This window comes from Apostichopus japonicus, chromosome 23 (assembly GCF_037975245.1).
Source record: "Apostichopus japonicus isolate 1M-3 chromosome 23, ASM3797524v1, whole genome shotgun sequence".
NCBI classification, from domain to species: Eukaryota; Metazoa; Echinodermata; class Holothuroidea; order Aspidochirotida; family Stichopodidae; genus Apostichopus; species Apostichopus japonicus.
The window spans coordinates 6,665,719-6,685,697 of NC_092583.1; the positions used below are offsets into that span (position 1 = coordinate 6,665,719).

Below are 19,979 nucleotides of genomic sequence, written 5' to 3' on the forward strand. Positions count from 1 at the left end.
CCTTGTTTCTTTTCTGTTCCCCATATGTCCTTAAAAAAATCCTAATAGAATAAACAGTAAACAAACAATAAACGAGTGGAAACTCTGAATGTCTACATAAAACATTTCTATTTCCTTCTGGTAGCCTCTAGAGTTATTTTCCTCAATCATAAATCAACTCTTGATATTGACATTGGGTAGCTACTTCAAACCCTTCTCTTGTCAGTGCAACATTAAGCTATTGTTTAACAAAAACTATAGTGTGACCTTTTTTTTGAATAATGTCCCTCCAAATTGAATTTTCCTTGAGAAAACAAAATTACCTCTTAGACAATCTGATATGAGCCTAGAGAACCAAAAGGCTTAGTTGTTCTTTGCAATGTTTCATAGCAGAACATCAAAAGGAACACTGCACTCAAGATTTCCAAGTTTTGACTGCAAATGACCTTTGATTTCTACTATAATAATAAAGTTCTGGTATTCATTACGATGAGTGTGCACACTAAGTATGAAGTATATTACAGCTCTACTTTGCAGTAAATTCTGTTTACAAGGTGTGTAGGATCCGTAGGCATAGCATGAACTTCATCCAACCTTTACTCTTTGATTTACCTTCTTTACTCAGTTGCAGACTTTGACCTCTGACTTCAAATGACCTTTGACCTTCTACATAAAACAATAGGATTATTGTACTAAGTTTGATTCATATGCCATGTATGAAATTTTGCCTTCAAAGTTTTCAAGATTCCATTGTTTTCAACATATGAATTCTGGTGATCTCAATTAACCTTTCACCTCTACCAAAGAAATTCATCACTATTGCTTCCAAACATACAAGTATAAATAGGTAATCAACTATAAAACTTTGTCACCTGTGATCTAACTACTATCACACTGTTATTGACATCCTCACAGCCTTTTCCTTCATGAAACAGTAACTTATCTGCCTCATTGTCTGAATATTTTGAGAGCTGGGTATAGTAAGGTACCTTGAAATGATTTACAAGATGCTTTTAGCATGCTAACATTGAGAGGCACTACTGATTTGACTTTCAAATTTCACTCAATCTCTCAATTTAAAATGCTTTGGCCTTTTGAATTTGAACATTGGTCAGAGTTAGAATAAATACTGACACATTCATCAGAGAAGTTTGTAGAGACTTATGTACAGTCCCTTTACATTATTTATCAGTTTTACTGCTTCAAGTGAGCCTAGATTGATAATAATAACCAAATCTTATGTTTATTCCAATTTGACAAATTAATTTGGTTTTTCAAACCGAGAGGGACATTCCATCTCACCTTATTTGATGTCCAAATTGATAAAAATTATACCAGAAAGCTTTTCAGAAATACAAAAACATTTCTATTCAAATCATATGGTTAGCTCATTTACATATCATGATTATTCCTTGTTGCAAACCATTGAAAAAATATGATTTTAAAGATATGATTGAGAAGGCCTCACTACTATACAATATGTGAAAATTAGTGAGTCAGGTAGAGAATTTTAGCATATTATGCTGATTAATTTACACCCTTGTTGCAAACTGATCAAAGATATGATTAAAATGGCCTCTGTAATACAATGAGTGAAACACATAAAGGTCCTCTCTTTCAACAGCATACTAATGAGTCTGAATAATGGCTTTCAATACACTGAGTTTTGTTTACAAACATTGTGATTATCTAATGTGTATATGGAGGACCAATAAATGAAAAAGTAAACTGTCATTAATCTTCATCCTTTTCCTTTTTTTTCTCAAAAATATTTTCTGCATAGAATTTAAAAATCTTGAACTACCAAGACAACTTTCAGAACAAAGTTGATGAGGTGGATGATAAATACAAAGAGAGGATACATCAGCTGATGCAGGACAACACTGAACTAAGGAAGAGATACATGATGAAATGTGACGAGTTATTCAATGAAAAATCTAACACAGAATTTAAAAGAGTGGAAAAAGTCACAAGTACAAAAGAAATGTTACAGGTGAGTTTGTAGCTTGTTTTACATAATGTTTTGTACAAACTGAAACTATTGTACATCTGGGATTACTCTTTTCAAACATTTTAGACAATTACAGCAAGCCCAAAATGTTTTATTTTATTTATTTTTAAGTTTGGCGAAACGTGAAAAGTCATAACAGTACCATGTGTGGATCACTAGTATGATACAATTTCATCTGTAATTATTGAAGAGATCTTTTGGACATATTTTTGTAGTTTCAGGTCAGATTAATTGATTTGAGAAGCTTGTGTTTTCTAAAGCTCTGTATCGTGTGGCCAAACTGCACAAGTAGAACCTTTAACTAGTCGATTGCCCAGTGCATTTGTATGCAATGGAAGCTTTAACTAGTCGATTGCCCAGTGCATTTTTATGCAAGTTCTCCTGGCATGTTCACATGCTTGTGAGATCTTTAACACGATAGTGTTACTTTAATTCAATGTGTCTTAAACTTTTGCAGATTATATTACTTTGGACTTAATGTGTCTTAAACTTTTGCAGATTATATTACTTTGGACTTAATGTGTCTTAAACTTTTGCAGATTATATTACTTTGGACTTAATGTGTCTTAAACTTTTGCAGATTATATTACTTTGAACTTAATGTGTCTTAAACTTTGCAGATTATATTACTTTGAACTTAATGTGTCTTAAACTTTGCAGATTATATTACTTTGAACTTAATGTGTCTTAAACTTTTGCAGATTATATTACTTTGAACTTAATGTGTCTTAAACTTTGCAGATAATATCACTTTGAACTTAATGTGTCTTAAACTTTGTAGATTATATTACTTTGAACTTAATGTGTCTTAAACTTTTGCAGATTATATTTCTTTGGACTTAAAGAGTCTTAAACTTTTGCAGATTATATTACTTTGAACTTAATGTGTCTTAAACTTTGCAGATTATATTACTTTGAACTTAATGTGTCTTAAACTTTTGCAGATTATATTACTTTGGACTTTATGTGTCTTAAACTTTTGCAGATTATATTACTTTGGACTTTATGTGTCTTAAACTTTTGCAGATTATATTACTTTGGACTTAATGTGTCTTAAACTTTTGCAGATTATATTACTTTGGACTTTATGTGTCTTAAACTTGCAAGTAAAGTAGTAATATTTTTTACAATGATCCCCAATACTGCAGATCTGTTAGAATTCTTAAAAGATGGAAAATTTTGTTTAATCACAGAAACATGTTCAAGCAAACACTAAGGCCTCATCTTAGACATATAAATGTCAATAGCACAATACCCTGTTATAGAAATTTTATTCATTTATGCAGAAAATTGCAAATGAGGTACAATGTTTCACAACTGCTGTAAATCAGTTATTTGAATTCAACTTTTAGTTTGTTTTGGCAGCAGCAGATGTTTCTTTTGTTTGAGTTATTACTGTAAATGTTACAATAAGTATGTTACTTCCAAGTAATTAGTATTTTGAGATAACAGCTCAAACCCCCTCCTCCCTAACCCTCGCCACCACCCAACCCTTTGAAGTGCTCCTGTGAGCATTAGCAGGTTGATTTTATAACTTTTTTTAGTCTATTGATATGAAATTCCATGTTTATAATGCATTAACATATAGATGAAATATCACACCTTTGTTTTTGAATATTTTATGACTGAAAATATCTTGTGATTGCTATAATTATTTTGCTTGTCTCCAATTTCACTCATGAACATGCTGTCATTTTAAGCCAGCAGGAGGCCTTTTCTTTTGGAACTTAACATTCTTCTCCATCGTATGTTCCACGCATTTTATCCTCACATTGCTTTGACTTACACGTGTCACTGCAAAATTGAGAAAAGCCCCAAGACAATCTACAGTATGAAAGGTTGGAATAAAATCATTTTTTCTTGTCAAAACTCTTTTGATTGCAGATGATAATTCATGCCAAGAATCGCTCTAACGTCAACATGGCAGTCGGTGACAGTGAAACTATCAATTTGAAGCAACCACTGATTAGACCTTTCAGTGCTCCAATCACAAGAGGAGAAACAAGATCTGCTTTTATAAATGCTGGGGAAGCAGAGCATTATAATGACGATAGCCAATCAGGAGACGACTTATCCGAGGGTAGAGGGAGACCACACACAACGGTCGGAGGTGGTCGTAAATTAAACAGGCAATCCTTGGTGGAAAGATCCTTTAGAGCAATAAGAGACTCATCCCTACAATCACTATAAAAACTAGAAATCAATACATGAGTCTTCCAAGTATCATTTAATGGTAAAGAGCAAAGATATTCAAGGCTAGAAGAGAATTCTGTGGTTACCGGCCCAGCACCCTACCAACTGAGCTATCTAGCCTTTAGTTGGTGATAAATCTTTTCCAGAAAACACATCATGCATTTTAATCCTTGGAGACTTTTTTAGTGATATAAGGAATATTTTATACTATTGATTAACTTTAATTTTTTATTTAATTTTTTATATGCAAAATATGATAGGATAAGTACGTATTACGAACAATTAGCAGGTAGCTATAACAAAAAGCCCTGCAGTTCAACTACAGCAAAGTACTAATATCTATCTCAAGTCACACCAAAGCTCTATAAATTGTAACAGCATGTATGCCAGTACAGACCAAAGGCCATGTTACAGGGCCATCCATCAATGAGTTATGCCAAGCTGCACATTATAACACCATTGGCAGATGCAATTTATTTCATTGAAGTGATTTGCCTCATTTGTGATTGGTTATTGTGTATATAGAGAGGTATATACAGTTAATTTCCAGTGAAGTTAATTTAAATAAGTAAATGAATAATGTAAAATGGGATTGGAACCAGTGAACTCTGTAGTTTATTTAAAAACAATCCTTGTAAAAGGTTTAGCCTTGATAGCTGAAACCTACTCTGTCCACTTTACTGTGTCCACAGGTCTGTCTGTTTCTTCACAGGTTTTATCTTTTTCAACTTTCTTTTTACTTCCAATACGACTGGATAATCACGATTGCTTCACAGTTACAAGTTGTAAATTTGTGATAAACCCTCTAAGAGTTCCAGTTTGAAGAGCAGGCTGTAGAATGACAAGTGTATTTAACCTTGACCACTCTAAGCTCTGCTGATCTAGACAGCTTGTAATGTGAAACACTTTATAACTGATAAAAGGAATAAATTTTTTCTTAGAGACCAATTTAGAATGCAAGTCCGTTTACTCCAGGAGGTGATAAAAGGTGTGATTAGTTGGAATACTCGATCTAGAATAAGAAGATATTGGAGGACAGAGTTTCAGGTTTGCCAGAGCTTATTACCATAAAACATTTTATTTAAGAACAGAGGTATAGGAAATAACTTGTGCCTGCTGTTAACAGTAATTCCTTAAAGTGGAACAGGAAAGAAAATACATTTCTTTTTCATATGTACTTTGTACGTTATTAACTGTAGAACCAGATTGTGGTGGTAATTAATCTCTGTTTATAGAGATGCTAATCGACTTAATTATGCAAGAATGAATTTGTCAGTATCCAGTATGTCTTTCATTTAAAAGTATCTATTTCTTTTCTTGGATCTTGAAATTATGAATATTTTAAATAGATTTTTATCAAACAAATGGTCACTTTTTATTAAATTAATTTTGGGAAAAGCAAAAGCATTTTAATACTTTTAGCCCCCCCCCCCCTTATTTAAAAAAAATCTGTTTATCATTACCAATTTTGTATTACAATGTGACATGTTTGTTACTGTTGCTTCAGTCACTGCAAGAATACTTCCCTTTGTGGGCCTGCAAGTGAAAATTATCTTAAACATAATACCAAATAGTAGTAGAAATATTCTAGCGAAATATATAAGTGCTAAATAAATAGAGACCTGCAAATGAGGTGTAAATTTTCATGAATTTTGACCTGTGAGGCAAAAATTATATTTTTCTATTAATTTTTTGCTCTGTTGTTATTTTTTTACTTCTTTGTTTGATTTAACTACAGTCATGCTGTATTGGTTTGGTCCAGGGAAATAGAGCTTAAAGTTTTACACATATATTTTAAGAGGAATCATTATCGTTTTATGACATATAGATTTGATAAATAAAAGTCCTTTTAGAATGGAAACTCTCCAATCAAAGTGACATCATACAGTATGTTCAGGTATGGATTCTTAATTTGAGCAGGTAGTGTTATTTTGTTTAAATGATATCAAAACTTGCAAGCTGGTACGTATTTAATTCTATAAGCTATAACCTCAGTAATTATTTCTTCAAATTAGTCATTTTACCATTATATTAGGTAAGTCCCTATAAACCCTGACTTTCCAACTACACAATAAAATTTAAGGTAACTATAAGCACAACCTTGTGTGAAGACATACTGTTCTGTAATTATGTTTAATTCTCAAGTTGAACATTTTTAGCTGATTATTATAATATAATATAATATAATATAAATAATTTTAACAGATTACAATAGCTGTAAGATTTTGAAGTGGAGTTTAATTGACAAGAATTTGTAAAGATCAGATATCAATCTAGTATTTTCCTTCTCTGTGTTGTTGACTCAGATTTCATACACAAACTACAAAAATTTGTCACTGGACATATTTCTCTTTCATCTGGTTTATACTTGTATTTATGTAAGATGAATATATTAATTTGGTAGATTCATTTGAAAATTACTTGAATTTGTAATATCTTTGTAGGATTCTTTGAGAGAGATTTTGCAGGCCTTTACCCTTATTCATAGTTTTTTTTGGTGAATGCTAACCTGGGCATCTCTAGCATCTTTAAAGACCATATCATATATATGAGGTGCCTCCCGAATAGATTACATAATTGTGGTTAAGGAAATATTAAGAAGACAGAGACAATTTTTACAACATCCTTTAATGGTCCTCACCACAGGAAGGATGAAAAGTGACAGTGAATGAAGCACTGTACCTGCTCATCCAACTGTGTAAAGATTGTCATGAAACTGTCAAGTATTTATTCGCCTCAAGCAAAACCAGCTAACTAAATGATTTGCTAACAAGGGCCTCATTCTCTTTATAAACCATATACTGCAGGTAATATTCTTTGGGGTACCAAACTCATAGAGTGATCCGGAAACCTAATGTAAATACATAGCACTAGGTTTGACCTTTCTATACTGGAAAGCTTGAAGATTGTGTAAACATATATAAGAAAAAAGGGAAATATATCCACGGACATTCTTCACTACGCAGCATATTAGACTGGGGGGTAAAAATCTGAAAAAGGCATCAATATTGTCTCTGCATATGATAAAACAGTAAAGCCATCATCAAAGATCTTTCTCACTCGCTGAAACATTTTAATAAATTCTTTCCCTATGAAAGGGCTGGGAGTTATTCGTTGTGTCTAAACCTCTAGGATGGTATGTATGGAGCCAATATGATGACCAGTTTGTTTTGAACCTTTGAAAGATGCACCTGAAGTATTAGTTACAAGACAGGTATTGCTGTTTTCATTGTGCAATTGTATTTGTCCACATTTGTAAATATTTCTTTGTTAAGAATAAAGTCAGAAATCTCTTTACAGTATTCTCTGTCTGTTTTTATCATGTTGATCTGTTTCTATCAGGTTGATCTGTTTTCATGTCGATCTGTTTCTGTCATGTTGATCTGTTTCTATCATGTTGATCTGTTTCTATGTTGATCTATCTCTGCCATGTTGATCTGTTTCTATCATGTTGATCTGTTTCTATGTTGATCTGTTTTTGTAGTGTTGATCTGTTTATATCATGTTGATCTGTTTCTGTCATGTTGATCTATTTCTATCATGTTGATCTGTTTCTGTCATGTTGATCTGTTTCTGTCATGTTGATCTGTTTATATCATGTTAATCTGTTTCTATCATGTTGATCTGTTCTATCATGTTGATCTGTTTCTATAAGGTGATCTGTTTCTATGTTGATCTGTTTCTATCATGTTGATCTGTTTATATCATGTTGATCTGTTTCTATCATGTTGATCTGTTTCTATCATGTTGATCTGTTTCTATGTTGATCTGCTTATATCATGTTGATCTGTTTCTATGTTGATCTGTCTCTGTCATGTTGATCTGTTTATATCATGTTGATCTGTTTCTATCATGTTGATCTGTTTCTATGTTGATCTGTTTTTGTCATGTTGATCTGTTTATATCATGTTGATCTGTTTCTGTCATGTTGATCTGTTTCTATCATGTTGATCTGTTTCTATATTGATCTGTTTCTGTCATGTTGATCTGTTTATATCATGTTGATCTGTTTCTATCATGTTGATCTGTTACTATCATGTTGATCTGTTTATATCATGTTGATATGTGTGTATCATGTTGATCTGTTTCTATCATGTTGATCTGTTTCTGCCATGTTGATCTGTTTTTATCATGTTGATCTGTTTTTATCATGTTGATCTGTTTTCATGAGAATTCCCCTCTAATATCATAGTTTATTCTGTGACCAATCAAATGGTGAGTTGGATCAGCGTTCTAAATGTCACAAACTGAAAATATGTTTTGTTTTAATCCCAAGAGTTATTTCTCCCTTTCAGATAGCCAGATGCAAAGAGGGGTTTGAGCATCAAATATTCAATGCTGACAAGCTGTTAAGCTGTATGTTTAATCCCTAGTACACAGAGCTTACCTCTCATTCACCCAAAGTTCTGGTTAAACCATCTTATATAGGCATTTACAAAATATCACAACTAGAACCAACCAAAAGCACAAGAATTACAGCTGAAATTATCTATGAATTTTCTTATTTATTATATTACAAAATGTGTTATTTGCACTAAGAATGCAATCTCTTGAGATGATTTTGGCCATGTGCTTGTTAACTGCATTACAAAATAGATATATTCTTGTGTACAAGTATAATAAACATTCCTCCCTCAAAGATTCCCTTAACAGATAGTTATACAATATATTACTTTAAGCAAAGTATGTTTCTGTCATCTAACCTGCCTCTAACCTGTACATGTTGCATACTTCATGTTGAAAGTGACCCCCAATGTGATGACATTGTATGAGGCCACTACAACACTTACTAATGGGGGCCAGTATAACCTAGCTGCATTGTGAAAACTGACACTGATTCGAAGTTGCTTGCTGTTACATGAATCAGGTTTTTTTCGGCTCATTTTCCCTACTCAAGCCTCATTCTGGTTTTAATGCGATCCTAGATGCTAATTTGGTCAATTTAAGTTGCTTGTTATGACCGCATTAAGTTCTTAGCCATATCAGTTTCATATCAAAGATGGTTGTTTTTTATTCTTTGTACACAGAAGATTTTTGGGGGGAGGGGAGAGGTAGCCAAGATATTAAGTTCTTACATACATTTCTTCCAAAATAATGTTTATGGCTAACCATAGCTGCATCAACAATATTATAATTTAATTAGCATTTACCAAGAGAGTACACCCCCTCCGCCCCCCTTTCCCGAAATACTGCCATCAAGTTTCTGACTTGTGACTAGCCACCCTGTGTGATCTTGGTATTGCACTGATCCAATCAAATATAAACAATTCTACTTCTTGTAATGTCCGCCTTCATTTTGCTCCTTGGCATTTTATCTTGAATATTTCATCCACCTAAATGAAGGGCAATCCTTAAACATCTGTTGGTCTGAGATCGTTACTGATGATGTAAAGTCCCTTTTATGTGATACATGTGAGCAGCATCTCATAACTACGTTAGGTCTCTTGTCAACCCCATACCCCCACCTCTTCCTCCCCCCCCCCCCGGGTACTATGCTAGTAGTGATGTAAAAGTACTGTCTCATTTGTTTCCTTCTGGTATGAATATATTTAAATAAGTGGTCAATTGGGTACTAGAGCATAATCAAAAAGAGCGGAATAGAAAAATTGAATAAAACAGGTTGTAAAAAAAATGAGATTATTAGTTGTAGTCTAATATACAAAATTTATTTGTATCAGCACTGATCAGACAATGCTTACATAAAACGAAACATGATATGCAAAATGCTATCAATTTCTGTTGTATTTCAAAGATGGTGCAAAATGATGAAACAAGTTTGTTTCATTAAAACAGTTATCTTCAGCAGGGATTGTTTATATACACATAGCTTGACACCTTACCTTATCAGTGATAATATACTGGATTTCAGCCGCTGGCAAAATGAACACGTACAATGTAATACATTCTTGTCCTAAGACCACAGTAGCTTGTTACACTGAAAAAATGATTGATCAAAGCTATCTTTAACAAAAGTGCAACATTTTCCATTTAGGCTTCATTTATGAGAAAGTAAGGTATCTAACACCATGAAATCTATCTGGTTGAAACACTCACCGCGCAGGCTTCGTATTAAGTGCAAAGCCAAGCTAGGCAAACTTTCCAATCTGAAAACCAGAGGTTAGTGGCCTTGGAAATTATGCACAGCTGGTTGATCTTAAGGAGAACATTTTTTAATCCAATAATTTCAGTGACTACTGGGTGTGAAATAGCACTGTCAAGAAATACTTTCCAAATGGAAGATATATTGCATCTGGAAAAGGTAAGAAATTTCAGGGCAGCAGCTTACAGCTTATCAGTATCACCCACAAATTAAGCATACTAAATATTTGCTAGTTTCATGAAATATTATTCTAGAAACTCAACTCTTATAAGCTTATTCCTAGATATTGAAATATGCCAATGGAGCTCTCCAGCTTTTCCACAGAGAGCACTGTCATATTCATCCTAATGTGCACAATCTGTACTGCTTACAGATCTAGGAATCTAATCAACACGAAGGAATGAGAGCGCTCACCAGCAAGCAAACATGCTGGATAAACTTGCATACAGATGCGCAGGGTAATTGACTAGATTGCAGTTAAGCTGTAAAGAAAAAAAGTGCTAAATAAAACACAAAGTGCTTAAAACAATTAGCTCACTTGAAACTTTTAAAATAATTCTTCTTTTCCTAACCTTAATTCTTCAGTGCCCTCTGTCATATCACTGGTACAGTGATCAACTGACTACCATTATGATCTACAGTCAGTGACTGCACGGTTTCAAGTTATGACAGCGCCCTCTGTTAAGTTTGGATGTGGCTGGAGGGCCCCATAGAAAATTAACATAATGTGTGAAGAGAAAATACTTTGATGACACAGAAATGAATATACCCATTTGAAGCAATGAGGCTTAGCAATCGGGAGGTTCAGGCTTCGCTACCATCATCCGAGAGCAATCTACCGTTTTCCCATTTTTAAATTTTTAAATTGGAAGCCACCAACATGTTAAGTTGTAATTCAATAGCCCTTGAGGGTTTTTCCCACATTTGTGGTCACTTAAGCATCGTTAATATAAATGCTGATTATTATATGTTTATTATTACCCAAATTTAAATTTTTCAGCAACTGAAAGTTGTAATCTTTTATTACAGATCAGAAATTGTTTTTAAATACATCTGCACTTGTACCCCATATTACTAGTTTCAATACCAGTTAACTACTGTACGTACGCTAATGTGTTGTTTAATATGGTTTAGCATGCCTAGCTGTAAATAATCTCTCACCTCAATTGCCACATTTGCCACCCAAAAAAAAAACTTCAATAATACCTGATTGCAACTACAAAGGCTTCCATATATGAAGGAGAAAAGTGAAATGTATTTGGGTCGCAAAAATGACTCAATGGTCTCTGTATTATGATTGTATTTCGATAGTAATGTGACTACACAACCCAGGTAACAACTCATTTATATCAGGTGCAAATTGTTGGTGTGTCTGTTGCATTCTGTTGTTAGTAAATCAACATACAGAATTGCATACTTGCAAGTATGTAACTTTTTACTACTTTAACTGAATTTGTAGAATAGATTTCAAAACTCTGGTTTCTGGGAATACTTAAAGTAGCAACCATATAATAATCCAAGGTTCAGAAGATATGATGCAAGTAAACATCTGACTATAGATGCAGTTCCTTCCAGGATACCAACACTTGATGAGGATCTTGAAAGATTCTTGATTTCATTTGGACATCATTTCCAACCCATAATGCTGTGAGTGGCACACCACCCATTGCAACCTTTGATCAGGTTAATGTTAAAAGAATTTTACACCTTCGTTACCATCGAAAGAGATCAGTTCAGCCTTCTGTTGTCTCTGTAATGTCTTCAAAGCTCTTGATAATAACCAGTCTTCAAGTCCAGAAAATTCTGAAAGCACAATGTAAAATCCTCTAAAATTTTAAAACAAAAGCATTTTGACATGTGTGGGAATGTCAAGCCGTAAGTTGCTTCAAGATCTGTCTATGTCAAAATTCCACTTCTATATTATGAACAACTTTCTTATTTATAGAATTTCAACTTGAGTTCATGTACAAAAGGCTGAGGCTTGTGGGTTGTTTCAAGACACTAGTGAGGTCTACAGATAACACAACAGGGTATGTCAAGAGCAATTCTTTATGAACTGTCAATTTAAAAGCAATTTTAGAAAATGAACATGACTGGTGACAAGAAAGGTGACACTCAAAATCAGCAGTCCCCAATGTTCACATATTGGAGCCTCTGGGAGTACTTTATGCTAGCAACAATATGAAAAAAAAGGGTGCTCAAATGTCTCAGACAAATTACCGTGTCTTGAATACAGACATTGCTAGATTAGTTGAAATTCAGTTCTGTAAAATGTGTTGGTGAACATTATTAAACTGAATAATGAAAAATGAAAATCTATCCCACTATATATTTGAATGCAATCAACACCTTGCTTAGATAACAAGTAGATTGCAAGTGATAATACTGAGTTGATGTTATTTGGACCAATACTGCAATTCCCAAATTGGAAAATAGTATAATAAGTACACTTGCTGCGGGCCCCATCTCACATCAGCAAGAACAACTAACTATTAGCCCTCTTTGTGGACAAAAGCCAACAATTTGGTCAATTAATGGGACAATGTTTACTAGAGTAAGTAAATTACATTACTATGGTCATTGGCATCATGTGCACAACAGTTATAAGTAATGAAACAAATATATCGGCCAAATATATCCAACGCACTACCTTACAAATCCTAATTAAAACTTTCATCTTTCTTATTACTTCACCAGAGATTGGTGACAGCAACCCAATTCCTAGGTTAGGGTGTGGAGGAATTGAACGATATATGAATTTGTCCCTTTTAAACATTCAAACATTGATACCATAAGTTTACCATAAAAGATTTCAATAAAAACTGGCCACAATTATATCTTACTGGGGATCTCCATTATAAAAGATTTCAATAAACACTGGCCACAATTTAATATTAATGGGGATCTCCCATTCAAGTTTTAAATCATAAAGTTAAAGAGTATTTCAAGGTTGGCATAAAATGTGAACCTTCCATGTTGGACAACAGTCATTACATATCTAACATTATTGCACAGTAATACCTACCTTCTCCTTTTGTGTCATTTCCATTTGCAATTTCATATAATGTACAAACTGTATTCTTCATTCCATGTTTTATTGCCTGAAAAATGCCAAAACAAAATAAACACATCAATAGTAACAAAGGTATAAATATGTTCAATTATCTTTCAGTTTGAGCATGATGACACATAGCATTTCTATTTCCATTTTGCATAATAGGACAATACTTATGTACAGTACTGACAACACTGGTATCAGCAGTTGGAAAATACATTCCACTATAACGAACAACTGTTTGGTCTCCAAACTCTCCCCACTCAGCAAGTTGTAACTCACCCATTTACATATAAGGTCTCCCCACTCAGCAGGTAGTACCTCACCCATTTATATAAAAGGTCTCCCCACTCAGCAGGTTGTATCTCACCCATTTATATATAAGGTCTCTCCACTCAGCAGGTGGTAACTCACCCATTTATATATAAGGTCTCCCCACTTAGCAGGTGGTTACTCACCCATTTATATATAAGGTCTGCCCACTCAGGTTGTAACTCACCCATTCATATATAAGGTCTCCCCACTCAGCAGGTTGTAACTCACCCACTTATATATAAGGTCTCCCCACTCAGCAGTGAGTAACTCACCCATTTATATATAAGGTCTCCCCACTCAGCTGGGGGTAACTCACCCATTTATATATAAGGTCTCCCCACTCAGCAGGTGGTAACTCACCCATTTATATATAAGGTCTCCCCACTCAGCAGGTGGTAACTCACCCATTTTTATATAAGGTCTCCCCACTCAGCAGGGGGTAACTCACCCATTTATATATAAGCCTCCCCATCCAGCCCTTTTATACTCACCCATTTATATATAGGGTCTCCCCACTCAGCAGGGGGTAACTCACCCATTTATATATAAGGTCTCCCCACTCAGATGGGGGTAACTTACCCATTTATATATAAGGTCTCCCCACTCAGCAGGTGGTAACTCACCCATTTTTATATAAGGTCTCTCCACTCAGCTGGGGGTAACTCACCATTTATATATAAGCCTCCCCATCCAGCCCTTTTATACTCACCCATTTATATATAGGGTCTCCCCACTCAGCAGGGGGTAACTCACCCATTTATATATAAGGTCTCCCCACTCAGATGGGGGTAACTTACCCATTTATATATAAGGTCTCCCCACTCAGCAGGTGGTAACTCACCCATTTATATATAAGGTCTCCCCACTCAGCTGGTGGTAACTCACCCATTTATATATAAGGTCTCCCCACTCAGCTGGTGGTAACTCACCCATTTATATATAAGGTCTCCCCACTCAGCTGGTGTCCTCCACATTACCATACACCTCGTCTTGGTTTTGTCTGACCATTCTATATTACCTGCAAGATATAAAATATCAACTATCCATCAAGAAATTATTGTAGTTATAGAAGTTATAGAATAACTGTTTTTACTGCGAATGTCACCTGGAAAAATCAATATTGTGAAGCTATTTAAAGGAATCGTTTAGTGAAAAATGGGATCCAGTCCTTTCGGTCATATACCCAATAGACTGCCACGTAAAAATTCCTTCAAGAGTGTTGGGTTATAACTGAGGTCATTTTATACCCTTTTTATTTCTGCATACAGTTATTTCTGTGTTGTTAAATCTAATGATGCAGTCGTCAGGTTTACCAACGCAGCCATTAGTTGTCATTATTGGCAAAATGGATATAATATATTTATATACCATAGGAAGCCCACACATGTGTTTCTATAGAAGGAATGAAACATCAATAGGGCATTGTTCCTATCATTTTAATGAGGAGGGGAGTTATTCAGGTAATCTAGGGTGTTCCATAGCATTTTGAATAATACTGTAATTGGTCTTTAGAAACCAGTATTGTTGTTGTTTGAACTTTCTGTCAAGGCATGCTATATTGCTGAAAAAGTCCGGTCATCTAAATGAAATGAGACAAGGTTGGACTGGAGATACTTTGAAGTTTACTGAATGCTATGTATGCTCTAATCATACTGTACTTGGAGCTAATTAACTTCATATATTGTACAGAGCAGATCAAAAATCAAACTATAAACACTACAAAAGAAATTTAATTTCTAGGAATAAAGATGACAGAAAGATCCACATCAGAACAACATCATTAAACTGTGGCCTACGCTGGAATGTGTCAGCGACAATGTTACTTACTTGGCAACATACTATCAAGGTAATGTTCAGAATGTGGGTTTACCACCATAGAATTTAAAATCCATTTTAGGAATCAAAATCTCACCTTGCCTATGGCAGATGAATATGTGAAGTAGTCTTAGATTTTGTATCCTAATCTCTGTGACCTGTCTAACAATCAGTTTATTAAATTATAGGAATGGAAGCATTCTAAACTTGATATTAATGAAAATATCTTCTCAAATCGTGAAGCCTTTTGAACAGTTGATAATCCTCCATCTGCTTGGCTGAACCAAACGAAGAAATCCACTTTCTTCCAATGACCCTCCATGTGATTGGCTGAAGCAAAGGAAGAATTCCACTTCTTCCAAACACATCAGTAAGTTACTGTTTGTTGCAGCATTCTCACCTTTTGCACTCAGGGCATCCAGTATCTTGGTTACTTCTTCTTCAGATAATTTTCCTGAATACCAAATTAATTAAAGAAATAATGCATAATTGTAGTATTGTACAAAGTTACCCAATTGTTACATGGCTTCACCAAACACAGGGCCGTGTGGGGATAGAAACGTACATGTATACAGCAAACATTTGACACCATATCAACTGAAGCAAAGATCCCACAGACCACACCAAATTAATAAAAAGCAAGACCAATGCAGAACACATAAGAAAAAGTAAGGAACATACAATCCACACCATCTTAAACAAAGAAAGGTCCATATAGACCACACCACCTTAAACACAGAAATATACAAAAAGACTACCCCATCTTCAACACAGAAATATACATATATAGACCACACCATCTTAAACACAGAAATATACATATAGACTACACCATCTTAAATGAAGAAAGGTCCATATAGACCACACCATCTTAAACACAGAAATGTCCATATAGACCACACCATCTTAAACACAGAAATATACATATACACTACACCATCTTAAATGAAGAAAGGGCCATACAGACTACATCATTTTAAATGAAGAAAGGTCCATACAGATCACACTGTCTCAAACAAAGAAAGGTCCATATAGACCACACCATCTTAAATGGAGAAAGGTCCATACAAACAACACCATCTTGAACAAAGAAGGACCATACAGACCACACTGTCTTAAACAACACCAAGAAAATAAAGATCATAGCACCTTCCAAGAAACAAGGATCATACACCCCACATTAGCTGCAAAACAGACCCCACCATCTTCAAAGGAACAAGAACAACACAGACTACATCACCTTTACAGACACAAAGCCCATACGACCACAAAGAAGAACCTATTTGACAAGGATACTCTGTATTTTGCTGTTATTGAAGATAGGGCTGCTAACTGCCTCTTTGACATCTAGGGTATAAATCTTGTGATGCTTGTGATATGCCAGGACAAGATCACACCAGGCTGTAACTTGTTTTTTCTGTGTCTCTAAATTAGGCTGCAGCCTGAGAACAGAAAAAAAAAATGTGCAAAATATTATAGATACAATCATACAAGTTCATGCAGAGAACATGCGATTCAATTTTACTGTAGTTACTAACATTGATGTATATTAATTGAGTATGACACAATGACCTTGCTGATGCAAGGTCAAATGCTGAAGAATTCTTCTGTGTGTTCTGTACTATGTGTTCTACAACAGAAAATCCCCTTCAGTATTTGTCTTGAAACCTTAAATCATACCAAAGATAAAGCAACAACAAGACAGCTCACACCAACATGATTTGCAAAGAGTTTACAGATTTTCACTTGTCAAAGGTCACAAGTGGAAGATAGATGCTTTTTCAACCTGCAATTTTCATTGTGGAAAAGATCGACTTGTAAAAGTGGCATTTCATTTTGCCACTCTTGGTGAAGCATTTAAATTAGACTACCTCTAGCAGGGGGCTGTGTCAGTCTGCCATGGAAAATGTACTCTTTCCGCCATATAGAAGAATGGCCATTCCCCCATGGCATAAAGCACTTATTGTATATGCACTGTATATTGCTTAATTTACTTCACTCTATCTAGGCCCTCAAAATCCACAAACTCGGTCATTTAAATCAACAATCCGAATTGGTCCTTTTAAGAAACAGTCAGCCTAATTTAATTTGATTTATTCAACCAACTATTAATTACATATTTGAAGACAGTGTATCGACTCTTACGAACTTACAATTTAAACTATTGAATCAACCTGTACATTAAAGACTGTGTATCAATTCCCCAAATTTTGTTTAACTTCAATTCAGTCTATCCAGCGAACTGTCACATTTGAAGATGGGGTACCCATACTGGAAAGTCAACCTTTCACACAAAGATCTTTGGCATATGGAAATGTACGCCAATAAATTGGCGTACGGCGTACACTACTGCCCCAAGGAAAAGTACGACAGTTGGCGTATCGCGTAAGCGTGGAGGAAAATTCAGCCGCAACAGTGCAAGTGACGCAACATGGTTCAGACCATCGAGTTTAATAAATCTGGAGAAACTTTCACACAATAAATACGCGCGTACCATGCATGGAGGGTCATGTGATGTGTTCCAGGGTGGTACTCATATTACTATCCCCATTACACATGATGATTTCACCCAAATTTTCATTACATGAAAACCTCCAAATATACAATTACAGATATAAGTTATATGGTCCGGAAAGTGCCATTTCCTGCAATCTGGGAGGCATTATTGACCAAAATTTTTTGGGTACGCTCCGCGCCAACTGATGGTGGCGCTCCACTTAGATAGTGTGGTGTACAAATACAGAACAAAACCACATCCACCTTGGCGTATTTCTTTGGTGTATGTTAAAAGTACTTTCCAGAATGGTGGTGTACATATCCTTCCACGTGATTCAAAGAAAGTTTCACCAATACACCAGGGGAAATTCCATTCTTAAAACGTATTTTTCGGCCATAGGTTTTGAGCCTTTCTGCCATGGCGGAAAGGATCAAAACCTATGGCCGAATGGTATGGCAGAATGTATCCACTCCAGCCTACCATGGCTAAACATGAATCTTGTAACCAATTTACTATTTGGCACTCTGCTGCAAAACTGGAATACAGCAGAATTCTCCAACATCTGGAAATTTCTGTTTGGGCCTCACATTAGGCCTTAAAGAAATCTTTAGTTTATGTTAGGGAATTTTTGCTTTGTGAAATTTGCACATAGCCTAAGGGCATTTATCACTGCATAGGCTTGGCCTAGAAGCCTTTTATTATTAACTAGGCCTATATTTATAATAATAGCCTAGTAACAACCCTAGGGGCCCAGAGTCCAAATTCCAATTATTTTCACATAAGGTCTAGGCCGACTGTATTCGTTATGTATATATTGGAGCGCTTGTCGTCTAAGTTAGCCCTACTTAGCCAAAATTCCTGCATGTATAGCCTAGGCTACTGTAACGGCGCTAAATTAGGCCAAGCCTAGCCTACAGATTACAGATACTGAGTTAGGCCTAATTACAGTAGGCCTAGGCCTAAGTTAGACTAGGCCTACTGTACTGTAGGCTAGAGAAAAGTTTTTTCTCCTGATATCATGACAACTCACGTGAAGAAGGGTGGAAATTCGTACTGCCACGGCCACTCAAATTGGGCCATTGTACTTAATGAACGCTTCAAAACTTGTCATTAAGATTTTTTCTTAGCTGTGAATAGCAATGTTACTACAAAAATGCCTGAAAAATGATCAAAGATGGGTAGGCCTGATTTTACCAACACACAATACCATGTAATACATTACAGGCGCGGCTTCGATGTTTTCTCGCGGAATTGGTGATCCGCGGGTGTATAGAAGTGAAATTTTACGTACAGTTCACAAATCAGGCCAATCTCTATGGGCCTGATAGACTCACTGGAGGATATCAACTGAGTTCAAATTTTGTAACGTAAGCATGTATACCATGGTCATTTTAATAAGTTTTTATCCGATGCCACAAGTTAGCCTAATAATGTATCTTTCTTGGCGGCGCCTCCCAACGATATTGAAAAAGTGAAAGCGTTTCAATACAAAGAAAGAAAGGGGAACAAAAGAGAGTGATGGTGTCGGGGGGGGGGTGGGGGGGGGGGGGGAGAAAAGAATAGATATTAATACATAAACAAGTCTGATTAAAAATACTCTTCAAAGTTCAAAGAGATGAATCTTCAATTTAGATTTAAAATGATAAAATTCGTCAACTGAGGTAAATAAATGTGGAAGCTTATTCCATGGGCGTGGTGCACAGGTCGAAAATGCACGTTCATCATAGAAATTATTACGTGAGCGTGGTTGATTGAGCCAGAATTCCCCGTTGTAGCCAGGCGCGTAGCCAAGGAGGGCGAAGGGGGCAGTCGCCACCCCACCCCCCCCCCCCCTTGAGCATATTTTAAAAAAACATAATGTTATTAGGCTATGATATCGCTAGGGAGTATTTTCAAAAGAGAAAATGCTAAGATGCAACTTACAAGGCCTGCACGTGGGAAGTGCCATTTCCAGCGATCTGGCAGGTATGCCAAAATTTTCTTGTACGCTTCGCGCCAACCATGGTAGCGCTAC

General features: G+C 35.4%; 2 protein-coding genes across 5 annotated transcripts in view; one reads left to right on the forward strand and one right to left on the reverse strand.

The window, feature by feature from the left end:
* Positions 1-7,480, forward strand: part of LOC139964863 (uncharacterized) — a 47,113-nt gene extending 39,633 nt beyond the window's left edge. For all 4 annotated transcript variants that reach the window (XM_071966914.1, XM_071966916.1, XM_071966915.1 and 1 more), the window contains 2 exons: positions 1,763-1,972; positions 3,875-7,480. In XM_071966914.1, the coding sequence (XP_071823015.1) occupies positions 1,763-1,972; positions 3,875-4,180 (516 nt within the window). In that variant the 3' untranslated portion in view covers positions 4,181-7,480. The remainder of the gene's footprint in view (positions 1-1,762; positions 1,973-3,874) is intronic.
* Positions 7,481-9,822: 2,342 nt separating this feature from the next.
* On the reverse strand, positions 9,823-19,291 carry LOC139964768 (vacuolar protein-sorting-associated protein 25-like). Its single transcript, XM_071966717.1, has 6 exons — positions 18,996-19,291; positions 16,765-16,910; positions 15,869-15,922; positions 14,583-14,671; positions 13,309-13,384; positions 9,823-12,086 (listed from the first exon to the last, which is right to left on the reverse strand). Exons 1-6 carry the CDS (start codon positions 19,043-19,045, stop codon positions 11,974-11,976), a joined length of 528 nt encoding a protein of 175 aa, XP_071822818.1. The 5' UTR covers positions 19,046-19,291; the 3' UTR covers positions 9,823-11,973.
* Positions 19,292-19,979: the final 688 nt, after the last annotated feature.